We start from the raw sequence: 21,540 nt of genomic DNA on the forward strand, positions 1-21,540 counted from the left end.
TTTCTTTATTTTTGTATGCAGATAAATTTTAAATAACACAGTGTGGATATCATCTTGGAAAAGTAATGTATTTCTCAATCTGACATATAATTGAGTAAAACATGTCAAAATGTTTCTTTCATGTGTTGTGTATAAGCCACATGATGTAAAAATTCAGGCATACCATGCATATGATATTATGCCTGCAGTAATATCATATGCATGGTATATGTTGAAGTTATAAATAATTCAGTGTGGTAAAGAAATTGTTATTTGCTGGACACTAGTTTTTATGAAAAGTCTACAACTTCAGACAAATTATTGTAGTTGATTATTTTCAGTTACAGTTTTCATACATGTATTCATAAAAGGTATGTTCAGGTATTACAAACCTTAAAAAAAATCTGAATCCTCAAAAAAAAAACAGTTTTGTTTTGTTTTTTACATAAAAGCTAAAAAAGCATTAAATATGTAGCATTTCTAAACTGTTATCAGAGGAACTGCAAATGTTTTTCATCTTGATTTGGAGGGTAAATGCATTCATATGTCAAATAAACAGCAATTTATATTCAGTTATTACTACGAACACCTGTGTTAACTTCACTGTGAGGATCAATTTGATATCATGAACACCAACTCAGAGAAAATGATATTAGTTACTGAAAACATGAACCCCGTTTTGCCATTTGAATGTAGCCGAGCCAATTAGTTTTATTTGTATTCGATCATAAAACATAATATTAGAGATATGAAATGTTCACATTAAAATGTTCTGTGAAAACGAAGGAAGTCACCAAAGTGACATTTTTTCTGTAGTTTAATAGCAATGTATCTGATAGCTCTTGGTGCGTTTCACCTAAAAACACAAGTGAACACTGTTAATATGAACTATTTACTTTTCGGGTTGTGAAGTTTGTCCATAAGTGCAGAAAATTGATGAAACAGTCAAGCCCAGATATATTTACTTAACACGACATAGGCCGTGACTCAGCAGTGACAACAGGAAAAACTCCTGACTGCATTCAGGCCCAGTTGAAACGTTAGGATTAAACGTATCAGATCCATTGCCAGAGACATCTGACTCCTTAACTGTAGCTCTGTACCAATCTACAAATAGAATGTCGCTCATTTTAGCTTAACCTTCCCCAGTAATGGCATCCAGGTGATTTTCTGCGGTTAGATGGATTCCGCTGTCTTGTTCATCTCCTAAACTTGTTTCTGTTGTTTTGTTTGGTTGCCACAGGACCCATCAGTTACAAAGACAATGGTGATTTGTGTGTTTCAACGATCGCCTCCAGAAATAGGTCGATATCAGCAAGTGTAGATAAAGCTTAAAAAGTTTTAACTCAACCGGCACTCTTTGCCGTCAGGCATGCTGTATTAGTGATACATCAGCTACAATTAGGAGTGTGGCATCTTGTAATTGTAGAAGTGGATGTTTTTTTTGTCGCAATTTGACGTTTAGCACGCCACAGTGCAGCTGGTTTTCAGTAGGGGTGGAGAAATATAATGTCAGCAAATCCAGCTCAGAGGGGGACAAAAAGAAGCTGTGGCAGTGTAATCGCAACTCACCTTATCTTTAGGATCAAGCTATGTTTTTTTTTCTAAAAACCCTATCATTTGCAGAGCACCGGAGCTCAGATACAGGTAGCAGGGGATTTGCTACCCAACTCAACTGAGCGAGGTGTGACGATATCTGGGAATCAGGACTCGGTAATCCAGTGTGTCAAGCTCATCTGCACAGTAATCCTGGAGGTAGGAAGTATACCATTCCTCTCTTTCCTCCATGCACCAACACCTTGCTGATATTTTGTCATTGCGCTGCTCCTGCAGCTCACATGCATGCTTTTATTTCATCAGCATGCTGTCTGTTATTGTCTGTTTCACTGGAGCAGAAATGAATGCCTTTTTAAGCAGGGTAAATCCTTAAATGCAGCACAGAAAATGCTCAGTTTCTCTATTGTTTGAACCTTCTGTAATTCGCCTCGCAAGACATTGGATAAAGTCGAAAGGTGCCTCTCTCAGGTCAAAGGACAGTGTTCTCGCAGAGGGCACTAGTCAGCTAACAGAAAACTAACAGGCCTGCAGCGAAATCTGTCCACCTTTAGACAACAGCTCTCTTGAGAAAACCGAGGAGGAGATGAGAGGAAAACAACCCCAAGCACAGTTTCACCCTGTGTGTTCATGGGAGTGCACAAGTCCTTTTTGTTTTAGCATCGCAGCTGGACCTGACTGACTAATTGCTAGTTTGATCCAGTTTTCCAGGGCTTTCTTCAAAGGCTTGCGAGTTTCATTAGGATTCTGTACCAGTGGCGCCTTGCTTTTGGCTCAAAGATTTAAATTATGCAAAGTTATACAAAAAAAAAATTGCTGTGACTGCTCTACATTTTCAACCCCAAAACAGTATTGCCAACACTGCAGTTACTTGATAAGATATACAGTGTCATGTTCAGTGCATAATCTCCTTTTCTTTTTAGTGTTTGAAGAATTTTATCTTCAAATGTCAGTGGATGGTTGATTTATCCAGAGGGCGAACCTTAGCAAAGCCTTGAGCTCTGACACACACTAAAGCTCAAAGCTATTATCCACAAAAAGTGCTCACTAGACTACTTCATTTATTCAATGAATGACTAATATTATCAAAAGAAAAATAAGGCTGGGAATAATGTCACTGTCATTAGCAGTTTAGCTCATCATTAACTGTTATTGTGTTTTAATGTTGCAGGGAGTTTAACACCATTTGCACTTCATTTTTCAGGCTTCGGCGCCATCGCTGATTTTATTTCAGACTAGCTGTGTAAAGCTTATCCACGTCTAAAAGATTTATTCATGGTAAAAAGCTTATCTTGCTTTCTCTGACCTCATGGCCTATTTTTGACTCCTTAGTCTCCCCCAAAGGGTGCAACCATCCCCTATCGACCAAGCCCCTCACCAGCTGCTCTCCTCATTGCAGGAAACCAGGTGAGAAAATAAGATTTTACCTAACGCACTGATTAACTTATCTGTGATAGAGTAGCACAGTGATTCTCAAAAGATGGGGTGAATCCACCTTTACAGATATAGTGGGTTTACTGGGGGTTACACCAGGAGTTGAATTAGCAAAAAGTTAATCAATTTGTTTCTATGGGAACAGAAAACACATTTTCATGACTAGCAAGGTTGTCACAATGCAGGGTAGCAAGATTCAGTGCAACAGATCCTTTTATCCTCTCAGTTTAACATACTAAAATGTCCTATTTAGTCTAAAACACTCGTGATATTTGAGGGGGAGGAACTGAGGGTCTAGAAGTACTGGACCAGAATAAAATGTGACCTGATGGTGAGAAACCAGGCACAGTCTTCCATGATTCCTCGTAAATGAAAGAATTGTTGTCAAGATATTTTGCTATGAGGGAAAAATGTCATCACAGTGGTGCAAGAGGAAAATTCAAGTTACTAGGATGTGTGGAAAATGAACCAAAGTGGTGAACATCTGCTTTTATGACTGCTAATAAATACAATTTTTAAATAAAGAATAGATAATTGGGGAAACACCCTTCAACCATATTACGAGTGTTGACGTTACATAGTTTATCCACCAGAGGCGACTCTGCAAGTTTGAAGCACCGCAAACAACCAGCAGCCCAGGCGAGTAAATAGATACGTACAGATAACAAATGTTAGGGAAATATGTTTGTGTTGGATAAAAATATCATATTTATAAATCACCAGGTATCCCTAGCGGTCTTGAAATTCCTATATCGGTAACCCTCATTAACCCTACCACAAAGGGAAACGCTATTTTTTGGCACCTAGATGCTGGCTTCGTTTGTTAATCTTAAAGGCTGCCACTCTCTCTGTGCCATTATAGTCTAAGAACAGCTGAATTAGCATTCGAGTCTGCGTTACATGGAAATATATGATTGTTTAAAGCATAATGGTTATTGGAAAGTGTGTGGAGGAGGTGTTTCCATTCACTGCATTGTTCTTCACTTGGATGTCTTGGATCTCAGACAACCTTGGACGGTAACCCGGGTGTTGAAACAAGACTCATGCAGAGGGTCCTCAGTGGGGGATCAGTTCTTTTATGTGTGTGCATGAGGGTGGGATTGAGAAGTACTGTATATATGCTGCTGTTTGAGAAGGGACAGATATCTACCCTCCCATGGAGCGAGTCACAAGATTAGCAAGTGAGACTGGAGACCTGCCGTCTCCTCTGGCTACAGCAGCCAGATATTCTGCATAGCTGTCAGCAGTTCCTACACAGTTTGTGCAGCCACAGACTACGGTCAATTTATGGAATGGCTTTGTGTTTTTGATATTCTTCATAATAGGCTATCAAATTAAACCCGGGGCGTGATCCTGGTCGCTCGGAGATATCTTTAATGAAGGCAGTGCGGTGATAAGGGATGTTTGTATAATTTGTCAGAGGAGAAAATGAAGTGGAATGGGAAAGGGTCTGTGGATGAGTCATAGCCTATAAGCCTATTAGGTGTGGCAAGGTGTCAGAAATGGAGCCTTGAGAGCCCATCTCAGGCCTAATTCTATAGCTAAAGCCAAAGGCAAAAAAAGAAATGTGGTTTTTTTTTCTACTCATTATTTTTGCATCATATTTACCAGTAAAGGTTTCAGCTGGTGAGCACAGACACCCACGAGTCATCACTGTCAATTCAAAAACAATGGCAGAACTTGCAAAACATGAAATATTTGGGTAATAAGCTCCAGGACATATTTTTATTTTTTGCTCGTCTCCTTTTCTCTTGTGTTTTTGTAGGTGTTTGAGGCATCAGAATTTGCACCCCACCCTCTGTACTCAGTCGCACAGGGTGGCCTGGACCTCCAGCAGGTAACTGGGCAATAATACAAACAGAAAAAAAAATCTCTCCAGGATTCAAACACTGGTCTTGGATTCCAATGTGGAGCGCACAAATTAGTGTCAGGGCTGCGATGGTCTGCGTGGTGAGTGAGCAGAGGGGTTGTGTGGTATGTCCAGAGTTACACACTCCATCATATGGCCTGAGGTATTAAAAACAACAGCTGAGTGTAAGCTGCAGCTATTGTTCTGGCCTGTCATAAGAGCTATAACCCCTCCTGAAACACGATACCATCACACACAGCACCACCACCACCTCCACCACAGCTCTGCCATCTCTCTGCTCCAGAAACATTGCGGCTTTAGGAATATTCCTCCCATGACAGCAGTAGCAGATACTGTCATGCCAGAAAGGAAACAATAACCTTTGACAAAAAAGCCCTAGACTTAAACAAAATCTAACTGTGGCTCATGAAATATAAAGAGTTCCCAATTGAAATGACTTGTGCTCTAGCTGGTAGGATTATTGCAGTGAATTTGTGGTTTGTGTATGCTTTCCTATATAAATAGAGCCTCCAATATATTGATGCATTGTAAAGATGAGCTCGCCTCTCCAGTTTATGACCTTATAGGATGAACTGGTAATAGCAGCCAGACCGCTGGCGTCAGGCAGAATCGAGTTAAGCTAAGTGCTGTCTGGTCGAGCTGTAACTATACTGAGGGAGGGCTGCACAGCACCCCATAGATAGATGGATGAAAATGGGAAGAAGAAAGCTTTACACTCATATTAATGATCATATGCTATTATTTCAGTTTGTTAGGGTTAGAATGAGACAGCAAGTACAATGACTTTTACATTTAGTATTGTTAGGATTTCACAAAAAACATTTCTATAAAAAATACTTGGGTTTAGCTAATTGTCTAAAGGATCACTTCACACAAATCAAGTAAAAAAAAATAATTTTAATTTTGACTTTCAGTGGTTATCTTCCATATATGTTTTCTTGCCCTGGTTTTAAGACATTTCAGGTTTCGGGTGCCTGTTATCGCACTGCTGCAATGTAGAGAAAAGGAATCTTTGTGCAGTTTAAAGCAGTTAAACCGTTGCCTTTAACCCTAATCTTCTATTTGAGGTCCCAGAGCTCGAAAACACACTTAATTTTAAAAGCTTTCCTGACATGTCTCAGTAGTGTTGCTAAAAAAAAATAAAAATAATGCCGTACTTCTGTTTCTCAGAGAGCCCAGCTGTAAAATCTAGTTATAATGCAGATTTTGTTTAAAACTTTATTGGAGTTGACATGAGTGTTTACGGCGTAATCTTTCCTCAAAATTAAACTATTCTGTTTAAATTTCCTGTTATATGCAATCGCTAGTTCATGAGACTTTGCTGGAGGTTTGCCAGCACGTCGGGATACTGTCGTTTTTTTGTCTGTAAATGGCTTTTTGGCAACCAAAGTAGATTACATTTTAGATTGCATTTGTTTAGAAATGTCCTCTCATAATGAGTAAAACATTCATTCGTATTCCTTTTTTGTTTATAATAATGCCCACTGGTCATTTTGTCCCTTTCACAAAATGTGCAAGCCAAGTTTGTGGCAATGAGAAGGTTCCACTTCAGTATTTTTGCTTCATATACATTCAAAAGAGAGGGTGGGAAACTAGTTTTATTAGGAGAGCAGTGGAGACTGAAAAGGCCAAACAATGAAGAGGTAAAGGCAATCTCAGCTAGGTCCAAGGCTTTAGAAGTCTTGTATTTTTTTAACTCTGTGTCAGTTTCTCACAATAGTCAACCACAATTTTTAATATAAATGTTTAAAACTGATGAAGTAGTCCTTATGTAATCCTGTGGACTACCAAGAGTAGAGGTACACTGCCCATATAGATATGTCCTGATGAATGTTTTATAAGTCATCGTAATGCACTGAGCACCACAAGTCAAATCCTGCTGGCCTCCTTAGTACTGGGATGCAGGTAGACGTCTCAGGAGTAGATATTTCTAAACGTGGGCAAACAAAACAAAAATCAGAAAGTCCCCAAAGGAAAGCACTGCACTGTCATCCACCAAGGTCAGTGGCTGGTATCCTACATTTAACGGCTTCTTTGTTCGTTCATTCTTCACCATCTTTCAGGATCTTTGGCCGAGCATTTTTATGTGATTTCCTTGACAAACAGACAAATTATATTGCTCATGATGGATGCAGAGTGTTTGCATTGCTTGAATCAATACAAGTGAATTTAGTTTTTTGTTGTTGTTTTCTTTTTTTGGTAAAAGTGCAATCAGTTGGTTCTCTTATTATCATTTAATTTTACTTATCAGAAAAAGGCACGCATTGACAGCGAAGCACTTCCATTAAGCGGCTGCAGATTTATTGCTTGTGTGCGACGTTTTTATTGCTGTAATTTACCTAATGTACGATGCTCTTTTTCAGGCCTACACTTTGCAAAACCAATATGGCATTCCACACTCAGAGGTATGACCATTTGATGGATGTGTTAAAATTTTAATATTACATGAATGGTTTGTGGTTTTGTGTACAATCAAGTTCTTCCTCTTTGTTTTAAAGCTGGCCAAGCTACATCAGCTCTCAGTGCAGCAAGGCCTGAGTCCTATTGCCCAGCCTGCTTCAGCTGTCATACCCGGTGTGTATTGCAGGCATTTTAATCATTGCTTTCTTAATTTCAGATTGCTAACCTGTGTTTAGACATCAGAAATAAATGCCAGCTGTTTTTATCTGCGTTGATTGTGAGCTTTTGTCAATCAGAAGCGAGGAGAGGGGGGGCTTTGTAGCTTTCTTATATCTCCTAGTGTGAGAGAGAAACTATTAAGTGAAACGATATGTTGTGCGCAGTCAGAGAACTAGGGGAAAGAAAAGAATGAGTGCCGTGTTAAACATCAGCCCATTAAAATGGAAATTAAATGTTTTACTATATCTGGCAGTTTGCAGCTGAAAGGGTTTCTCCTCTATCTCAATGGTGTTTTTGTATGGCTCTGCTAACTAAAAGAGCCGAATGATATTTCAATTCAGTTGTATTCAGTTGATGCGTGTATTTTCTCTCTTATCAGGCATGGACTCAAACTCTCAGACGTCTCAGGAGCTGCTTATTCCCAATGATGTAAGGAAAAGCAAGTCGATCTTTGTGTTTTTGTTCTTTATGCTGTTTATATTGTCCCATTTGAGCGACAGCAAAAACAACAGGAAGCCGACGCTCAGCTCACATGTACGCAGCACCGAAGCAGGTGACTGGCTGCGACTGCAAAGACATCTGGCGTGACTTCAAAAGAGACGAGAGACATGCTTACGACTTACTAATTATCCGCGTTATTTTAACCTCGGACTAACCCAAGGTTAAAGGGATTTTGAGCTGATATGGATCCTTTCGCATTATTGTCTGGGCTGCAGTTGCAATGTCTTAGAGGGACTCCCGTGAGTGTTCAGTAAATCCTCTCATGTTCCCTGACCTACTTAGAAGCTGTCTGCTGTCAAAACAGCCAATAAGGAAACAGACAAAGATCCTTTCCCTCTCCACTTAGCCTCCACCAGGGTTTGATGAAATGCCTCTCCAATCTGAGAGATGAAAATGCAAGACACACATTTATCTTTAAATTCACTATTAGTTTGGTCATTTTGGTCAGATGGCCTGCTCTGGGATATTTGTGTGTGTGTGTGTGTGTGTGTGTGTGTGTGTGTGTGTGTGTAGGTGGGTGGGTGGGGTGGGGTTGAAAGTTTAAATTGTAATGAGGTCATTTATAATTGAACATTTAATTATCCTGAAGCATGATTATTCACAATAATGAAATGTTGCTCTGAAAATTCAACCATAAGGCTGGAGTTTAAATTTCTTTTTAAAAAAAAGGTGCTGATGAAGTGACTGAAGCAGGAATAAAACAGTCTTTGGACCATAGAGTAATAAAAGCTACTGAGTATTTAACCACATGGCGGTGTCGAAATACTCCTCTAGGTGTGTGTTTTGGCAATAAAAAAGGGAATAAAAATAACTTTAACTCTGCTGTCTTTGTTGAAAACAAGAAAAAAGGAAGAACTGGACTGGTTACTCAAGGGTTCGCTTAACTGTATAGGATATAGCCACATCCCTGAAACAACATTTCTAAAATGCCTGAAGGCATTTCTTCCCCCATGTAAACCCCCCGCATGGCGAGCAGCACAACGCATCAGAGGTATGAGGGAGTCCAGTGCTATACGTGACAGGGACAGCTGTAAGCTCCAACCATTGTTCCAGAAGAGAGGACTTACAGCTATGACTGAGCCTCTTCAGCCCAGGCCGGCCACACTCCGGCCTCACAATCCTGCTCTGTGCTCGCACACTGAACGCCGAAGGAGAGTTGCACGCACACACAGATGTATTCAGAAACTGCTTACACCCAGTCAGCAGTATACAGTAGTTCTGCGGTGGAAGGAAGATTTAGCCAGAAGAAAAATGGCTGCACCTTTGCCATCCCATCCCTCTTCTTGTGTCCTTTCAAACGACTGCCTCAGCAGTAAACCAACAAAATATAGGCCACTTACAAGTGAGGACGACGAGCATTGTGTAACATTACTGTTTATTAAAATAACAGCTTTTTAAAAAGCCCAAAAGTTTAATTATCCGATTTTTTTTTTTGTTCTTTTTTTCCAGTTTGTTCACACAAAGATGTGTGTGGGCGAGCTGGTGTAAAAGGCCCATGATTTTTAGTCTCAGTGGGGTAGAGATGTTATCTGTGATTTGAGCTCTGTAGGGAGCATTGTTTCTAGAGTTGCTCTCTAGGCTGGCCACTCTCTGTGTATCTCTCCCCTTCTAAATAAACTGCGGAGCCAATAATAGCCAGGCAGAGCAACCAGGTCGCTGTGTGACAGATCAGACATTGTGGAACAGGCTGCTTACTTCTCAGGAAAGGAATGTAAAATGGAGGGAGGACATTGTGTTAGTGTGTGTGTGTGTGCGCGCGCGTGTGTTGTGTACTTCTGCCTATACGTCAGCCACTGTTAAACTTCCTGCACACTCACTTACTACAAGTACTTCATCACTGTCTGGCCCACTCGCAATATATTTGGCAGCATAACCCTGTCGCCTGAGCCTTGACACCCTGCACTTGAGCTGTTGCCCCGAGCTTTGGCTCTGCTGAATATTGTCACTAATGGCCAAGGATGCAGGTAATGAAAGCAAAACAAAAGTGATAATGTATTTTGGAATGCAATAAAACTCGTGTCATTGTCTAATCTGCTCTCAGCAGAGAGAACACTCAAGCCAATGGGACTGTATATTATATATTTGAGTTATTTTCCCATTATGTTTTCCATTAGTGCAGAGATGCATCTAGCTGGCGTGTGTTTGGGAAGTGATTTGTTTGGGAAGTCATCACCACTCTGAGGAATCAATAACCTTTTAGCCACTCAGATTAATGAGAGGCAAATGTGCCTTCTCTCGTCTCTTTTACCGGTGCGCACACAGTAGCAATTAAGGGAGACCCGCCAGAGGGGGGGGGGGAGAGGTTTGACATGCATGATGAATGACCAATCCAGTGAAGACAAACAATGTAATTGCAATATTTGAAGTGGGCTGCATTAAGTCAGCTCAACAGCAGTGCAGTTTTCATAGTGTTCCCTCTCCTTTGCCCCCTTTGTCAGAATCACTTTGATCAGCACAACAGAGCCGACAGTGGGAAAACGCTGCGTTCAGTCAAATGATTTATTAAACCCCCCAGATTCTGTATATCTACGTAGTAATAAATTTTTCCATCAAACTGACCTGATCTGTCTCGACTCTGTCCTCCCGCAGCTGATTGGCTCAATCATTGGTCGTCAGGGCACTAAGATCAACGAGATCAGGCAGGTGTCAGGAGCTCAGATTAAAATCGGGAGCCAGCTGGACGGGACAAGCGATCGCCATGTCACTATCACAGGAACACCAGTGAGCATCAACCTGGCCCAGTACCTCATTACCTCCTGGTAAGGCCCAGTGACACACACAGCCATCTAATGAATCATTGCAAGCACAGGCCTGACAGAAAAGCACCGACTTAAAAGGGTCAAAGGCCGTGCTATAAGTGGTAATGAGGTGCTGCTGGTATGAAGAATGAGTAAGAGCAGGTCTGTGTTGTGTGCTGGATAGTAATGTCTTGTTGGAAATCAGGCATTGCTATGCTCTGACATGTTTTTTTTAATTAGCTTTTCTTCTATATAAGACCATAAGGAAAGAAATTAATCTGCATTAAATATAGTTATCAGTTCTTTCTTTTAACAATTAAAAAAAAAACCAATTTTCTGCTTCTAAAAGAGGAAAAAATACAAAAGCATTCCCACTTTAACCCTTGTGACTGATTCAGATCAGCTTTGCCTCATTATCTTTTGGTGTTCCTCAAACCGCATTTCTTTCTGTGTAAAACATATACTAGCAGTGACAAAAAGGTGTCAACAATGATAAAAAAAAATGTTTATGTACAGTATGTACTCGACTGCACCTGATAACCGACTACGATACACAGAGGGAGTCAAATGACAGGTAGCCAGGAGATTTTTCTGGATACCAGTAACAGCGGCAAAAAATATTCCAGCAAAGTTGAACAAATGTTGAAGAAAATGTGGGCCATACACTGGTGATCGTACTCACTTATGTTTGTCACGTCATAAACAAATACTATATTGAGGGTGAGATATTAAAGAATACTGCTAACAGCTGCTGCAGCAATAAAGTGGATCACAGTGAAGTCGCTCAAACCTGTAAAACAACTAGTTCAAAAAGTTATGGGAGACAAATCAAATGGAACAAATGATACACTCCCTGACAAAGATTTTTTCATCAAATGGTGGAGGCCGCCTTATAGACCTGCAATATTAACATCTTCATTCATCCATTTCCTTCCACTTCATGGTCACAGGAGCTTGGAGCCTTCCCCAGCTGACATAGGGCAAGAGGCAGGGTTTTAAGAGGGCAGTGGGTATTTCCAACACTTGGTTTTCATGCCCTCTGATTCTTCTTATTTTCACATTTGCGTTCTTTAACCTCTAACGGACGCTGACTTAAAAGGCATCACTTCCAGTAAATCTGTTATAATGTAACATAGTTCCCTCTGGAGCCACAAAAAGCTTTTCTGTTTTTTCCACACATGCTTTAATGCTCTCCAAGACCTGCAAACAAACTACAATAAGTAACTTTGGTGGAGTTCCCCTTTAATGATTTTCCAGAAACTTCCCCCAGTGTTGCAGCAACAGAATAATCCTCTAATCTTCCTTCCCTGTTCTATCGCCACGACTCCCTTTTCTTTTCTTTTTTTCCTATCATAGTTTAGAGACAGCCAAATCTACAGCCCAGGCAGCCAGCATGGGAAGTCCAGTTGACCTCAACATGGCCTTCACCCAGCCAGCCTCCCCAGCTGCTTCTCCTGCACCCACCCTGGCTGCCGTGAGCACCCTGACCCCAGCTCATGTTCTGGGAGCTCCGTACGGTGCCATGCCCCTCTCCGGGCTGCTGGGGGTGAAGTCCGTCCCCTTTCTGACTTTGTCCAGCCCGGCCCCAGCCGTAGCCGTCACTGCAGCACCCTCCCACACCACTCTGGCTGCCTACACAGCCAAAATCTCCTCAGCCAACTGCATCAAAAAGCCAGAGAGACAGAAGTTCGCTCCCTACTGATGAAGCCTCTGAGCTCCGTGCGCAGAGTCAGATGAAGGACAGCTGCAGTGTTCTTTCACAAACCCCTGATGTAGCCATATCCGCTGGCAGAGATGCTCTTGCCTTTTATTCTATGACACACCAACAGAGACGAGACCAATGGAGATGTGGATAAAGCTATTAAAAGTTATTTACGACTATAGTAATTTGTGAGTTACCCATGAATTGATGGACAGCTTTCATTGTCACCTCATCACTGTTATTGATCACAAAAAAACAATTAAAAAAAAAGGGCTGAGGTCTCACCTGAGACACACATGTTTACCAGTGTTTACATGTGTGTCTCAAGTTAGAGATCAGCTAAGTATTTATCCTCAATAAATTTGTAAATTATACTCAGATGACAGATGCTCTACTGTATGATGCTTTTATACAATGTCTACGTTTGCCTCTTGAAGTTTTTAAGAAAATTTGTAAATGTCTGGGGGTTGTTTTGTTTTTGTTTTTTTGTTTTTTTAAATAATCCGTGCTATATTACTGTACTTTACGTTGTTCAGTGTTATGTCTTTTTTGTTGGAATTTATTTTGAATGTGCAACTTGGTTAATCTTTATTTATTAGTATTGTTTCATTTATTAAAAGTCTTTGGTTCCAGGTAATGGTGGCTTTATCTATTTCCTTCACAGGCATTCAAAGAGCAATGATGCAGCTTTGCAGAAACTCATTTTCAGGAGGAAATAGTACACACACACACCTACAAAAACAAGACAACGCCACATTTAGGTTATTCCTGTTTTCTCTCAAATAACAACAAGATGGGAGGTTCTCATTTTAGCTGCAAGAACTGATGAGAGATTCGTTTCACACTATTGTGCTCATGTGCCCCAAAACAATAACTGCAGAATGAGACAGTGCAACCTCAGAGGAGAAAAGAGCTCTGCTGGCATGATGGGCAATGTGCTCACATGTAAGTGTGCATGTATAAAAGCGCACGATCACATGGCGTTCTGTGCAGAGAAAATGCGCTCTGTAAGTCCCTTGAGACAAAGTGTAGAGAGACTGTAAGGCAGAGGGGTTTGTGTGGGGGGAAAAAAGGGGCACTAACATGGCTAGGAGCTAGAAAAGATCTGAGGATTCACAGCGATGCTGTGGAAAAAAAAAAAATCTGTATCTGCATCATCCTCAGGAGAGGCAGCTACAATCCTTTCATCCTAACTATTTCTGTTTTTTTTTTTTCTGTCACTGCATCATGGATATGCGAGACACTATGAATGCGCAGTTCTCACTGTTACCAAACGCATTCACTTTTCAGAGGCAAACAAAAAAAGAGCCAGTGCCTCAGTTTCATAGACTTTCTGCTGAAGTCCAGCAAACAGTGAAGCTAAATTATGACACAAAGAAAACTTGATCTTTGAGGTCCTTGAATTTCTCTTCTGTCTCTATGGTAACATCACTTGTGAGTCTATATATTATTCTTTCTAGGACCTCCTAAAATCCAAGTACATGCCAAGATATAATGCTTGTAAAATCACCTTCAAATGACAAATCAGAGCACCTTTTTCAGCAGTAACTCAAAAAAACAATTTTCTGTATGATCAGTCTCTGACATGATTGTAGAGGAATTTTGGGCCACTCTTCTTTGCTTCAGTTCAATGGGGTTTGCAGGCATTCGTGTAGGCACAGCTCTCTTAAGGGCCCACCACCTCATTTCAGGCAGGTTGACTTTGACCATTACAACACTTTCTTTTCTTTTCCAGCTGTTCTGTTTGTTCTTGTACTTGAAATCTTTGTCCTCTTACATGACCCAGTATTGGGTTTTAGCTGCCTGACAGATGACCTACCATTTGACTCCAGAATACTTTAAGTACGGAGGAGTTTGTGGTCAGCGCAACAACAGCAAGGTGTCCAGCTCCTGTTCTAAGCCCAGAAGATCATCACTTCACCACCATGCTGGACAGCTTGTATGAGGTGTTTGTGTTGATGTGCAGTATTTGTTTTTCACCAAATATGGTGCTGTCCCTTGTGGTCAAACACGTCAACTTTAGCCTCTGACTGCAGTCTATTTCTAACTAACCCATTCCCTTTGACCCTTAGTATACTATAAAAACCTATCATGTGATTATGTTACAGTTTTATAGCATTTATAGTCTGAAGCAGATCAAAGTCCATGGTATTTAAAGGTTTGCCAATAGCTTACTGTGAAATATGCTTTCTTTACACGAACAGATAAACTCCACTGATATTCCAGCTCCATTACCACACACCAGATACGTTGCATTAGAATATCAAAGCATGAAGTTTGAGCTGGTGACAGCTGGGACCCTAGCTGTCACTTAGCTGTCACATTTTCTTTTTTCTTCTTCTTCTTTCAGTTGTGGTGGACTCGGGGGATGTGTGGCATGCCGTTATCTATGCACAGACACTCGCAAAACTGAAAATAGCACAAATATCTGCATTCTTACCACTGTAGCGCTCAGCCTCAGTAATTCAGTGACAAACAGCACCCTCCACTGTCGACTCAATATACTGCGTGACCCTTCACGGTACAGAAAAAGGTAGCGAGGAAGAGTTAGAGCTGATAAAAGATTGTCTTTAATGTTTGGCATTGTTAATGAATTCCATACCACAGCAGTTATGGGAGTAGGAAAACCACTTTTACAACCAAACACTGTTTGATCATGCTAACACCATATGTACAGGAAAGCACATTGAAAAGTGTATAAAGTATTTATATGAGAGGACTCAAGTCAAGAACGGTGGAGACAGCCACAGTCTAATGGATTCGTCCTTTTCCAAACACTGATTATAGATATTTATCAATTACATTGATCTCTGGAGTACATGTATATACACAAAACAACAATAAACCTTTTGGGGGTTTCTGCAATAATTCTCAAAAATATTTCACAATACTGCTGTATGTACAATAACAGAATTTACATTGAAAAATTCTATTGTACCTATATTTTGAGTATCACTTCAGTCACCAGTTATCCTCAACGCCATCAAGCTCACAAGAGATACTCACGTGCCGTTACAGATCTAATAACCTCATGTTCAACTCCATACAAAGTACAGCAGCCTATTCAGTGCCTTCTGTCTCGGTACGGTTTCTGAAATATGTTCACACAACTGATGATCTCACATACAAAAATAGATGTTGTCTAGTCAGCTGACAACTTGATGTACAGTAACACAAAGCATCCACCTGCAAAAAACAACCAGGAAAACAAGTAATTGTTAAAATATTAGCTATATCCTTCCAACCCCCACGGGACGATAAAGAGCGCTGTTCCTTCTGCCCCACAGTAAAAGTAAACCTTTCTGCCAGTCCGGGCTTCAGCATTCTTGTGTAACATGTCATCAGTTTTGAAACAACAGAAGGTAATTGAGAAAGAGCCGCAGGCAGAATAAGAAATATTAGCGCTACAAACCAAACAACAATCTGAAACCAAAGCGGGACAAAACCATACAAAAACATCACTAGGTAGATATCTTCTTTTTTTCTATTTATTTTTTTTTCCTTCAGGGAGTTTACGGTGAAGAAAGTGAAAAGGAGAATGGCTGTTACTACATGAGCTCCCCACAGTCCGGATGAGAGGTCAAACTGCATTTGAGTGCACTTAAGGCAGGTAGGCGATTCCAATGCTGTCTGTGTGGGCTCCTCGACCGGTCACTGAGCAGTTGGGGCGGATGGGTGGGGGGCGTGTGGGCTCGACAGTGTCGTCAGGCGCAACAAAAATTGCCACTGCAGCTGTCCAGGTTCACCCCTCACTGCTCAACATGGTCTGACAACCATACACAGAGAAGGAAAATGATGGCGAGAGAGTGGTGTTGGTGTTAGTTTGGAGTCCAGCAGGTGTGAAGTGGACAGTTCTTCATTCTCCGTGAACATGAAAGCTGACAGGTGTGGGGCCTGTCTGTCAACTGTCCTCAGTTTGCCTTCAGACTGCCGAACACCTTCATTCCTCTCGAGATATCTTTGTCACACAGAAGAGACAAATAGAGACGTCTTCAACAAAGACTCAACTTAAAGCACTTAAACATTAACCAGGATTGCAGCTGGTGCAATACAAGTAGGAACATCTCATCTGAATACATTCACGTGGGTTTCCATACGCATGGTACGGATGGGAAATCATCAGTGACTTAAGTTCGTGTCCCTTGAGATGCTGGTCCAAGAGGAGAGCTGCAAGTACACCAGCGATTTGCGACAGCCCAGCAGCAACACGTATTACAGTGCGCGTTTGATATGATTCACTATTAAGGAGCACTTAACAGTGTTTTGAAAAAACATAATGGACGTAAGCCTTTGAAAACACTATAATGTAGCAAATTTATCAAAATAAGAATTCATATATATGAAGCATTTAAAGCAGAGAAGTCACCTCGCTGTGACTAATAACCTTCTGTAGTTTCCTCGTGTTGTGAAATGACATGAAAAGCAAAATTAAGGGAGTTCACAGCTTATACTGCACCTGGGATCATGTTGGTTATGATCGTGGTCGTCATGTTTCACAAAACCGTTTTCATATTATTCTCAAGTGGAAAAAAAAACATGCTCACAGACGAGTTGTACAATTGTGTACAATCAATATCAATTTTTGAACAGAAGTTAATCGATCCCATTGTTCAAGAGATATTTTTCTTTTAATTCTAAGAGGCCACGCGAAGCAGCGGCAGCGGTTGTGCCTCAAACCGTAGCTTCAACCGTCTTCGCTCCTTCGTTCCTTTCCTTCATGTGCACTGAAGTTAAACCGCAGAACATGACAATCGAGCATGCTCCATTGCGTCACATTAGACTTGTTCTACTACCGCTTCCTTTTACTCAGTGCAAATGAAGGGAAGAAGAAAAGGAGAAGAAAGCTCTAACGTAAACTGAGCTGGAGTTTCAGATCACTGTGTCTCCTCGTGCTCCTCGCTGATGCACTGCTCCCAGGCATGTTTGCCCTGGTCCTCTCTGTGGCCATGAGGGGAATGGAAGATCCTGCGGGGGAGCGGGATGGGTTGAGGTGGCAGGTCCTCCTCAGGAATGCAGCCCTCTCTCAAGTAGGGTTTGGGGGGCACAGCTGGAGGCTGAGGTCTGCGGTAAGGGATGTGATGAGGGCCATGAGTAGGGGCGTGGTGGTGAGTTGGTGGCCCATGTGAGTGGCTGTCCAGCCCTGGGTGGGCATGAGCGTGAGGGTGCGGGTGGTTGTGCGGGTGTGACGCAGGGCTGCGGTAGTGGAAAGGGCGAACCGGGTCCATGGAGTCGATTTCTCCTCCGCCGTAGTGGATGTGCATGTAGGGAGACGCCATGTACTCGTCAGGTGGGGACCACAGGTGACTTGGAAGAGGCTCCAAGGCATCGTTCCTGATGGGTCCAGGATCAGGATACTGACCCCCGAAGTTACTCTCACTCAGGGAGGAGACACCGCTGCTGGCGCTGCCTGATAGAGTGGAGTTACTGCCTCCCAAAGCAGACTGAGGACTGGTAGGAGAGCCAGGGATTGGGTGGAGAGGAGACTAGAGAAAGAGAAAGAGAGAGGATGTCATGGGTGTCTTTTTTTAAAGTAATGTTGTTTACATTTAACGTTTACATTTCGGCTTGATATCTCTTTTAACTTTTTCCCTCTTGGGTGCTTTTTAGAGCTGTTGTCAAATTTCATCTTAATGGGGAAAAGAGTAAAGATGATATCTAAAAGTGGATCGAGGGTAGGAGAAACCTCAAATAATCAAAAGATCAAAATAAACAAAGTAAACATTTGCCAGTGTTGAAAGTCATGCGTCCTGAACAAAGCAGGTGTGGTAGCAGGGTGTGGTCTTTGGCTCAGATGCAGGGGAGGGGTGGAGTAGAAGGTTTGGAAGACAGTGCCAAGAGAGGCTGGCTGGAAACTGTCAGTCCTTATCTAATCATGTCTCTTCTACTTATGCAGTAGCGCACTGAGACTGAGGTGACTGCACAGAACTTGGTTTGGCAGCCGGAAATCTACAGCGGCTGGCGCCCTGAAAAAGATCCGGCTCTGTCTGAAAAGACGGTGATAAAAGTGTGTAAATAATAAAGAAACCAAGCACACCAGTCACCATATCTGACAGTGTGTGCGTTAATGTCCCTAATGTGGCAATGTTTTTGCTACAACAGGCAAATACAAAATTATAAATTCAAAGTGGATGATGTTTTTCTTAAGCTTGTACCTTTCGGAGGGAACGGACAGGCAGGGCAGGAGGAGGGTCGCTGTTCTGTTGGTGAAATGCATCACAGTGCATCAGGAAATGTCCTGTGAAGAGAAGTTCAAGTCAGGAAAAGGAATAAAAAAATAAAAGCCCACAAAGTCCAGATCATTATAGACAATGAGTAGTACCCTAACCAAACAGATTCCCTGAAATCCACGATAAGCATAACTGTGAAGTAAAATGAAACAGTACCTGGTGGGAAGGACCTGGGTGGGACAGGGGGCATTATTACCCCTCCGGTAGAAGCTGGCATGTAGGTCATCTGCTCCCTGTTCTCCCCATCCAGACTCCAGCTACTGGGAGTGTTGGGAAAGACTGAAAGGGAATACAAAAACTTTTTTTTAAGACAGCACAAACATCTTATGCACCAAAATAGCTAGTTTGCTGCTCATATATGTTACCTTTCTCTGGTAGAGTCATATGAACATCAGTACAAGGCTTACAGGGGCTAACTTGCTGAAGTAAGGCACGCTGCATGTGGTTGTTCTGGAAAAAATAAAATGAAGCAAAAGAACAAAATGACACAGAAACACAGAAACAGAACACATTTTTGTTTGTATATTCATTCAGCATTATGGGACTGCAGATTTCCCCCACCTGCCCATTCTCTGCCATGTTGTAGTACATGGAGTTGTTGGCTCTCTCACGATGAGACGGCAACAGAATCATCACTTCTCGGTTGTGTTTGGCCTTATCGGGTAAGGATGGAGAGCCTGGACAAAAAAAGACGCGCAAGTAAACGATTTCTATTTGCAAATAAGTAAGAGACAAAGATGTTTGTTGTCATAAAAGTGCAGAATTTTGCAGCCTTGTTACTTTCAAGTGTTGCTTATTTATGTGAGCATCTTATTACAGGATGGTTAGTATGGGTAATATACAGTAGTAACTATCAGATGTGACTTTCTGCTTTGTTCCTCACCTCTGGCACTTGAGGGGGCAGAGTTAATAATCTGGGAAGAGTTGGAGCGGATTGAGCTCAGGCTGGAGGACGAAGGGCTTGGCTGCAAAACAAAACTTTTATTTGTCTTTTGTGCTTTTGTACTCTGTAGAATAAACCAATGATTAATGCTGTGAAAAGAAAAGTTCATCAAAACAATAACAATTAAGTGAAAGAGTTAGATTATAGTTTACATCCTCAAAAGATCGGATCTCATGTGAGTTGCACTCTGTAAAGAACGCAAATTATTACAAGCTGAAGCACATTCCCACCAGTAATTGTTCGTTTTTACGTCATCCAACTCCTACCTGCATGTGTAATGCCTCCTCAGGGTGCTCCCCCATCAGGCCGTCGGTCATGATGACGAGGTTTCCTGCCTCACTCGACGTGTGAGAGGACAGGGAGGAGGACGAGTGTCGGATCGAGCCCTGCAGGTTTAGAGGACTGCAGGACAGACATAACGGTTGAGATCACTGAAACATTTATCTCTGTGTTTGTTTAATCATTTTGCATTTTTATGCCTCTTTTACAGCCTGTACAGATTTATTTCAGAGGGCATTTGGTGTTAATTTCAAGAGTTTGGCTCATACTGCATTGTAGATTCACATCACGGTCATAACATAGCGCATAAATTCATACAGCTGCCCTGGGTATTGTTTTGAAGGTTTGGAAATTATGAGGCTAAAACACCAAATGAATCTCTAAACTAGCTTAGAAGAGCACCACGACTGACCTGTGTCTGTGCATGAGCCGCACGCTCTCAGGGCTCATGTGGCTGTGGGAGGAGAGGATGCCTCTGGGAGAATTAACCCCTGGGCACCCTGCAGGTCCAAATCGATCCACACCAGGCAGACCCTGCTGGGACCCAACCATATACTGCTCTGAATATTTACACTGCTCACGCATACACTTACTTATAAACTTAATGCACTGCAACACACTTGGCGTATAGTTTGAGTCACGTGTCACTCTACTCACGTGGTGTAAGCCTGTTCTCATCATGTGGAACTGGTCCACAAGCTTTTTGTGCAGAGGACGCATCTCTGGATGCACCAGTTTCTCGTGAACAGCCAGCCCTACTCCGAGAATGTGCACCTGATGATGAAATCAGAGGAATCAATAGTGACCTGAAGGTTTCATAACCATATGTTATGGTTAACATACAGTTAACGTATATTTTGAACTTTTTAAACCCAGCCTGACTTGTTCCTGCATTAGATCCTTCAGATGTGAGATCCTCTCTGTATCCTCTGGGTGACTGCTGATGTAGTCTTTATCAAAGAACGCCTGTGGTAGAGGGTGAGGCAAAAAAATAAAGATCTCTCTCACAACGCCAATTCATCATTCATCATTTCTGCTATCCTCTCTTCCCTCTCCCTCAGCCCTACAGCAGTACCTCCTGATATCTGGCAATGCCTCCATTCACAGCAGCATCTATGACCCCATTGAGGCACATGCTGAGCGGGTTGATGTTCCCATGATGCTGCCTGTGCTGGTACTGGCTAATCAAAGTCCGCAGCTCCTGGGTCTTATTCTCCACCACGTAAATAGCGTTCTCCAGAGGGCTGACCTCCACCTTGAAATAAATACAGATATTTACTCTGAGCTTTGATGAAAGAGGAGATGGCCTTTAAATGTTAACAGAAAGCTGGCCATTAGGTAATGTGTACTATACAAGGTGAGTGAGAGAACGTTTGAGCTCCTTACCACTTCTCTCCTTTCGACCTCTGCCCAACGGGAGATACCGGGGAGAGGACGCAAGAGGATCAAGGTTGTTCTCTCAATCCACAGACTCTGTTAAACATGTGGACAAAGAAGCCATCTCATATTAGCCACTGCTAGACTAATATAAAAGAAAACCGAGTGGAGACCCGACAGTGTATAAGAGATACTGGGCTGGCAAACTATTCAGCACCGTGTTGTAGAGTACGATATAGGTCATTTCAGACTAGTGAGAATTCCTGTGTGGTGTGGTTCTGAATTTGGGTTACTGTGTCAGGACAAACAGCATCATA

At 41.9% G+C, this 21,540-nt stretch overlaps 2 protein-coding genes across 5 annotated transcripts in view; one reads left to right on the plus strand and one right to left on the minus strand.

Moving 5' to 3' along the window:
• Positions 1–13,570, plus strand: part of LOC120719095 (poly(rC)-binding protein 4-like) — a 35,282-nt gene extending 21,712 nt beyond the window's left edge. For both annotated transcript variants that reach the window (XM_040008004.1, XM_040008003.1), the window contains exons 7-14: positions 1,606–1,734; positions 2,866–2,940; positions 4,733–4,804; positions 7,201–7,242; positions 7,336–7,411; positions 7,836–7,885; positions 10,547–10,716; positions 12,052–13,570. In XM_040008004.1, coding sequence (XP_039863938.1) covers positions 1,606–1,734; positions 2,866–2,940; positions 4,733–4,804; positions 7,201–7,242; positions 7,336–7,411; positions 7,836–7,885; positions 10,547–10,716; positions 12,052–12,397 — 960 coding nt within the window. In that variant the 3' untranslated portion in view covers positions 12,398–13,570. The remainder of the gene's footprint in view (positions 1–1,605; positions 1,735–2,865; positions 2,941–4,732; positions 4,805–7,200; positions 7,243–7,335; positions 7,412–7,835; positions 7,886–10,546; positions 10,717–12,051) is intronic.
• Positions 13,571–14,948: 1,378 nt separating this feature from the next.
• The window catches only part of LOC120719091 (dedicator of cytokinesis protein 3-like), a 51,323-nt gene continuing 44,731 nt past the window's right edge, over positions 14,949–21,540 (minus strand). Inside the window, exons 43-54 of one of the 3 annotated variants that reach the window (XM_040007990.1) lie at positions 21,233–21,319; positions 20,922–21,101; positions 20,729–20,812; positions 20,504–20,620; positions 20,259–20,380; positions 19,834–19,969; positions 19,508–19,589; positions 19,186–19,301; positions 18,990–19,074; positions 18,781–18,903; positions 18,550–18,632; positions 14,949–17,880 (exon numbers count right to left, since the gene is read on the minus strand). In XM_040007990.1, coding sequence (XP_039863924.1) covers positions 17,272–17,880; positions 18,550–18,632; positions 18,781–18,903; positions 18,990–19,074; positions 19,186–19,301; positions 19,508–19,589; positions 19,834–19,969; positions 20,259–20,380; positions 20,504–20,620; positions 20,729–20,812; positions 20,922–21,101; positions 21,233–21,319 — 1,824 coding nt within the window. In that variant the 3' untranslated portion in view covers positions 14,949–17,271. Of the gene's footprint in view, positions 17,881–18,549; positions 18,633–18,780; positions 18,904–18,989; positions 19,075–19,185; positions 19,302–19,507; positions 19,590–19,833; positions 19,970–20,258; positions 20,402–20,503; positions 20,621–20,728; positions 20,813–20,921; positions 21,102–21,232; positions 21,320–21,540 lie in introns of all 3 variants that reach the window. The other 2 variants (XM_040007989.1, XM_040007987.1) reach the window with 2 other exon arrangements.

This window comes from Simochromis diagramma, unplaced genomic scaffold (assembly GCF_900408965.1).
Source record: "Simochromis diagramma unplaced genomic scaffold, fSimDia1.1 OVJJ01000545.1, whole genome shotgun sequence".
NCBI classification, from domain to species: Eukaryota; Metazoa; Chordata; class Actinopteri; order Cichliformes; family Cichlidae; genus Simochromis; species Simochromis diagramma.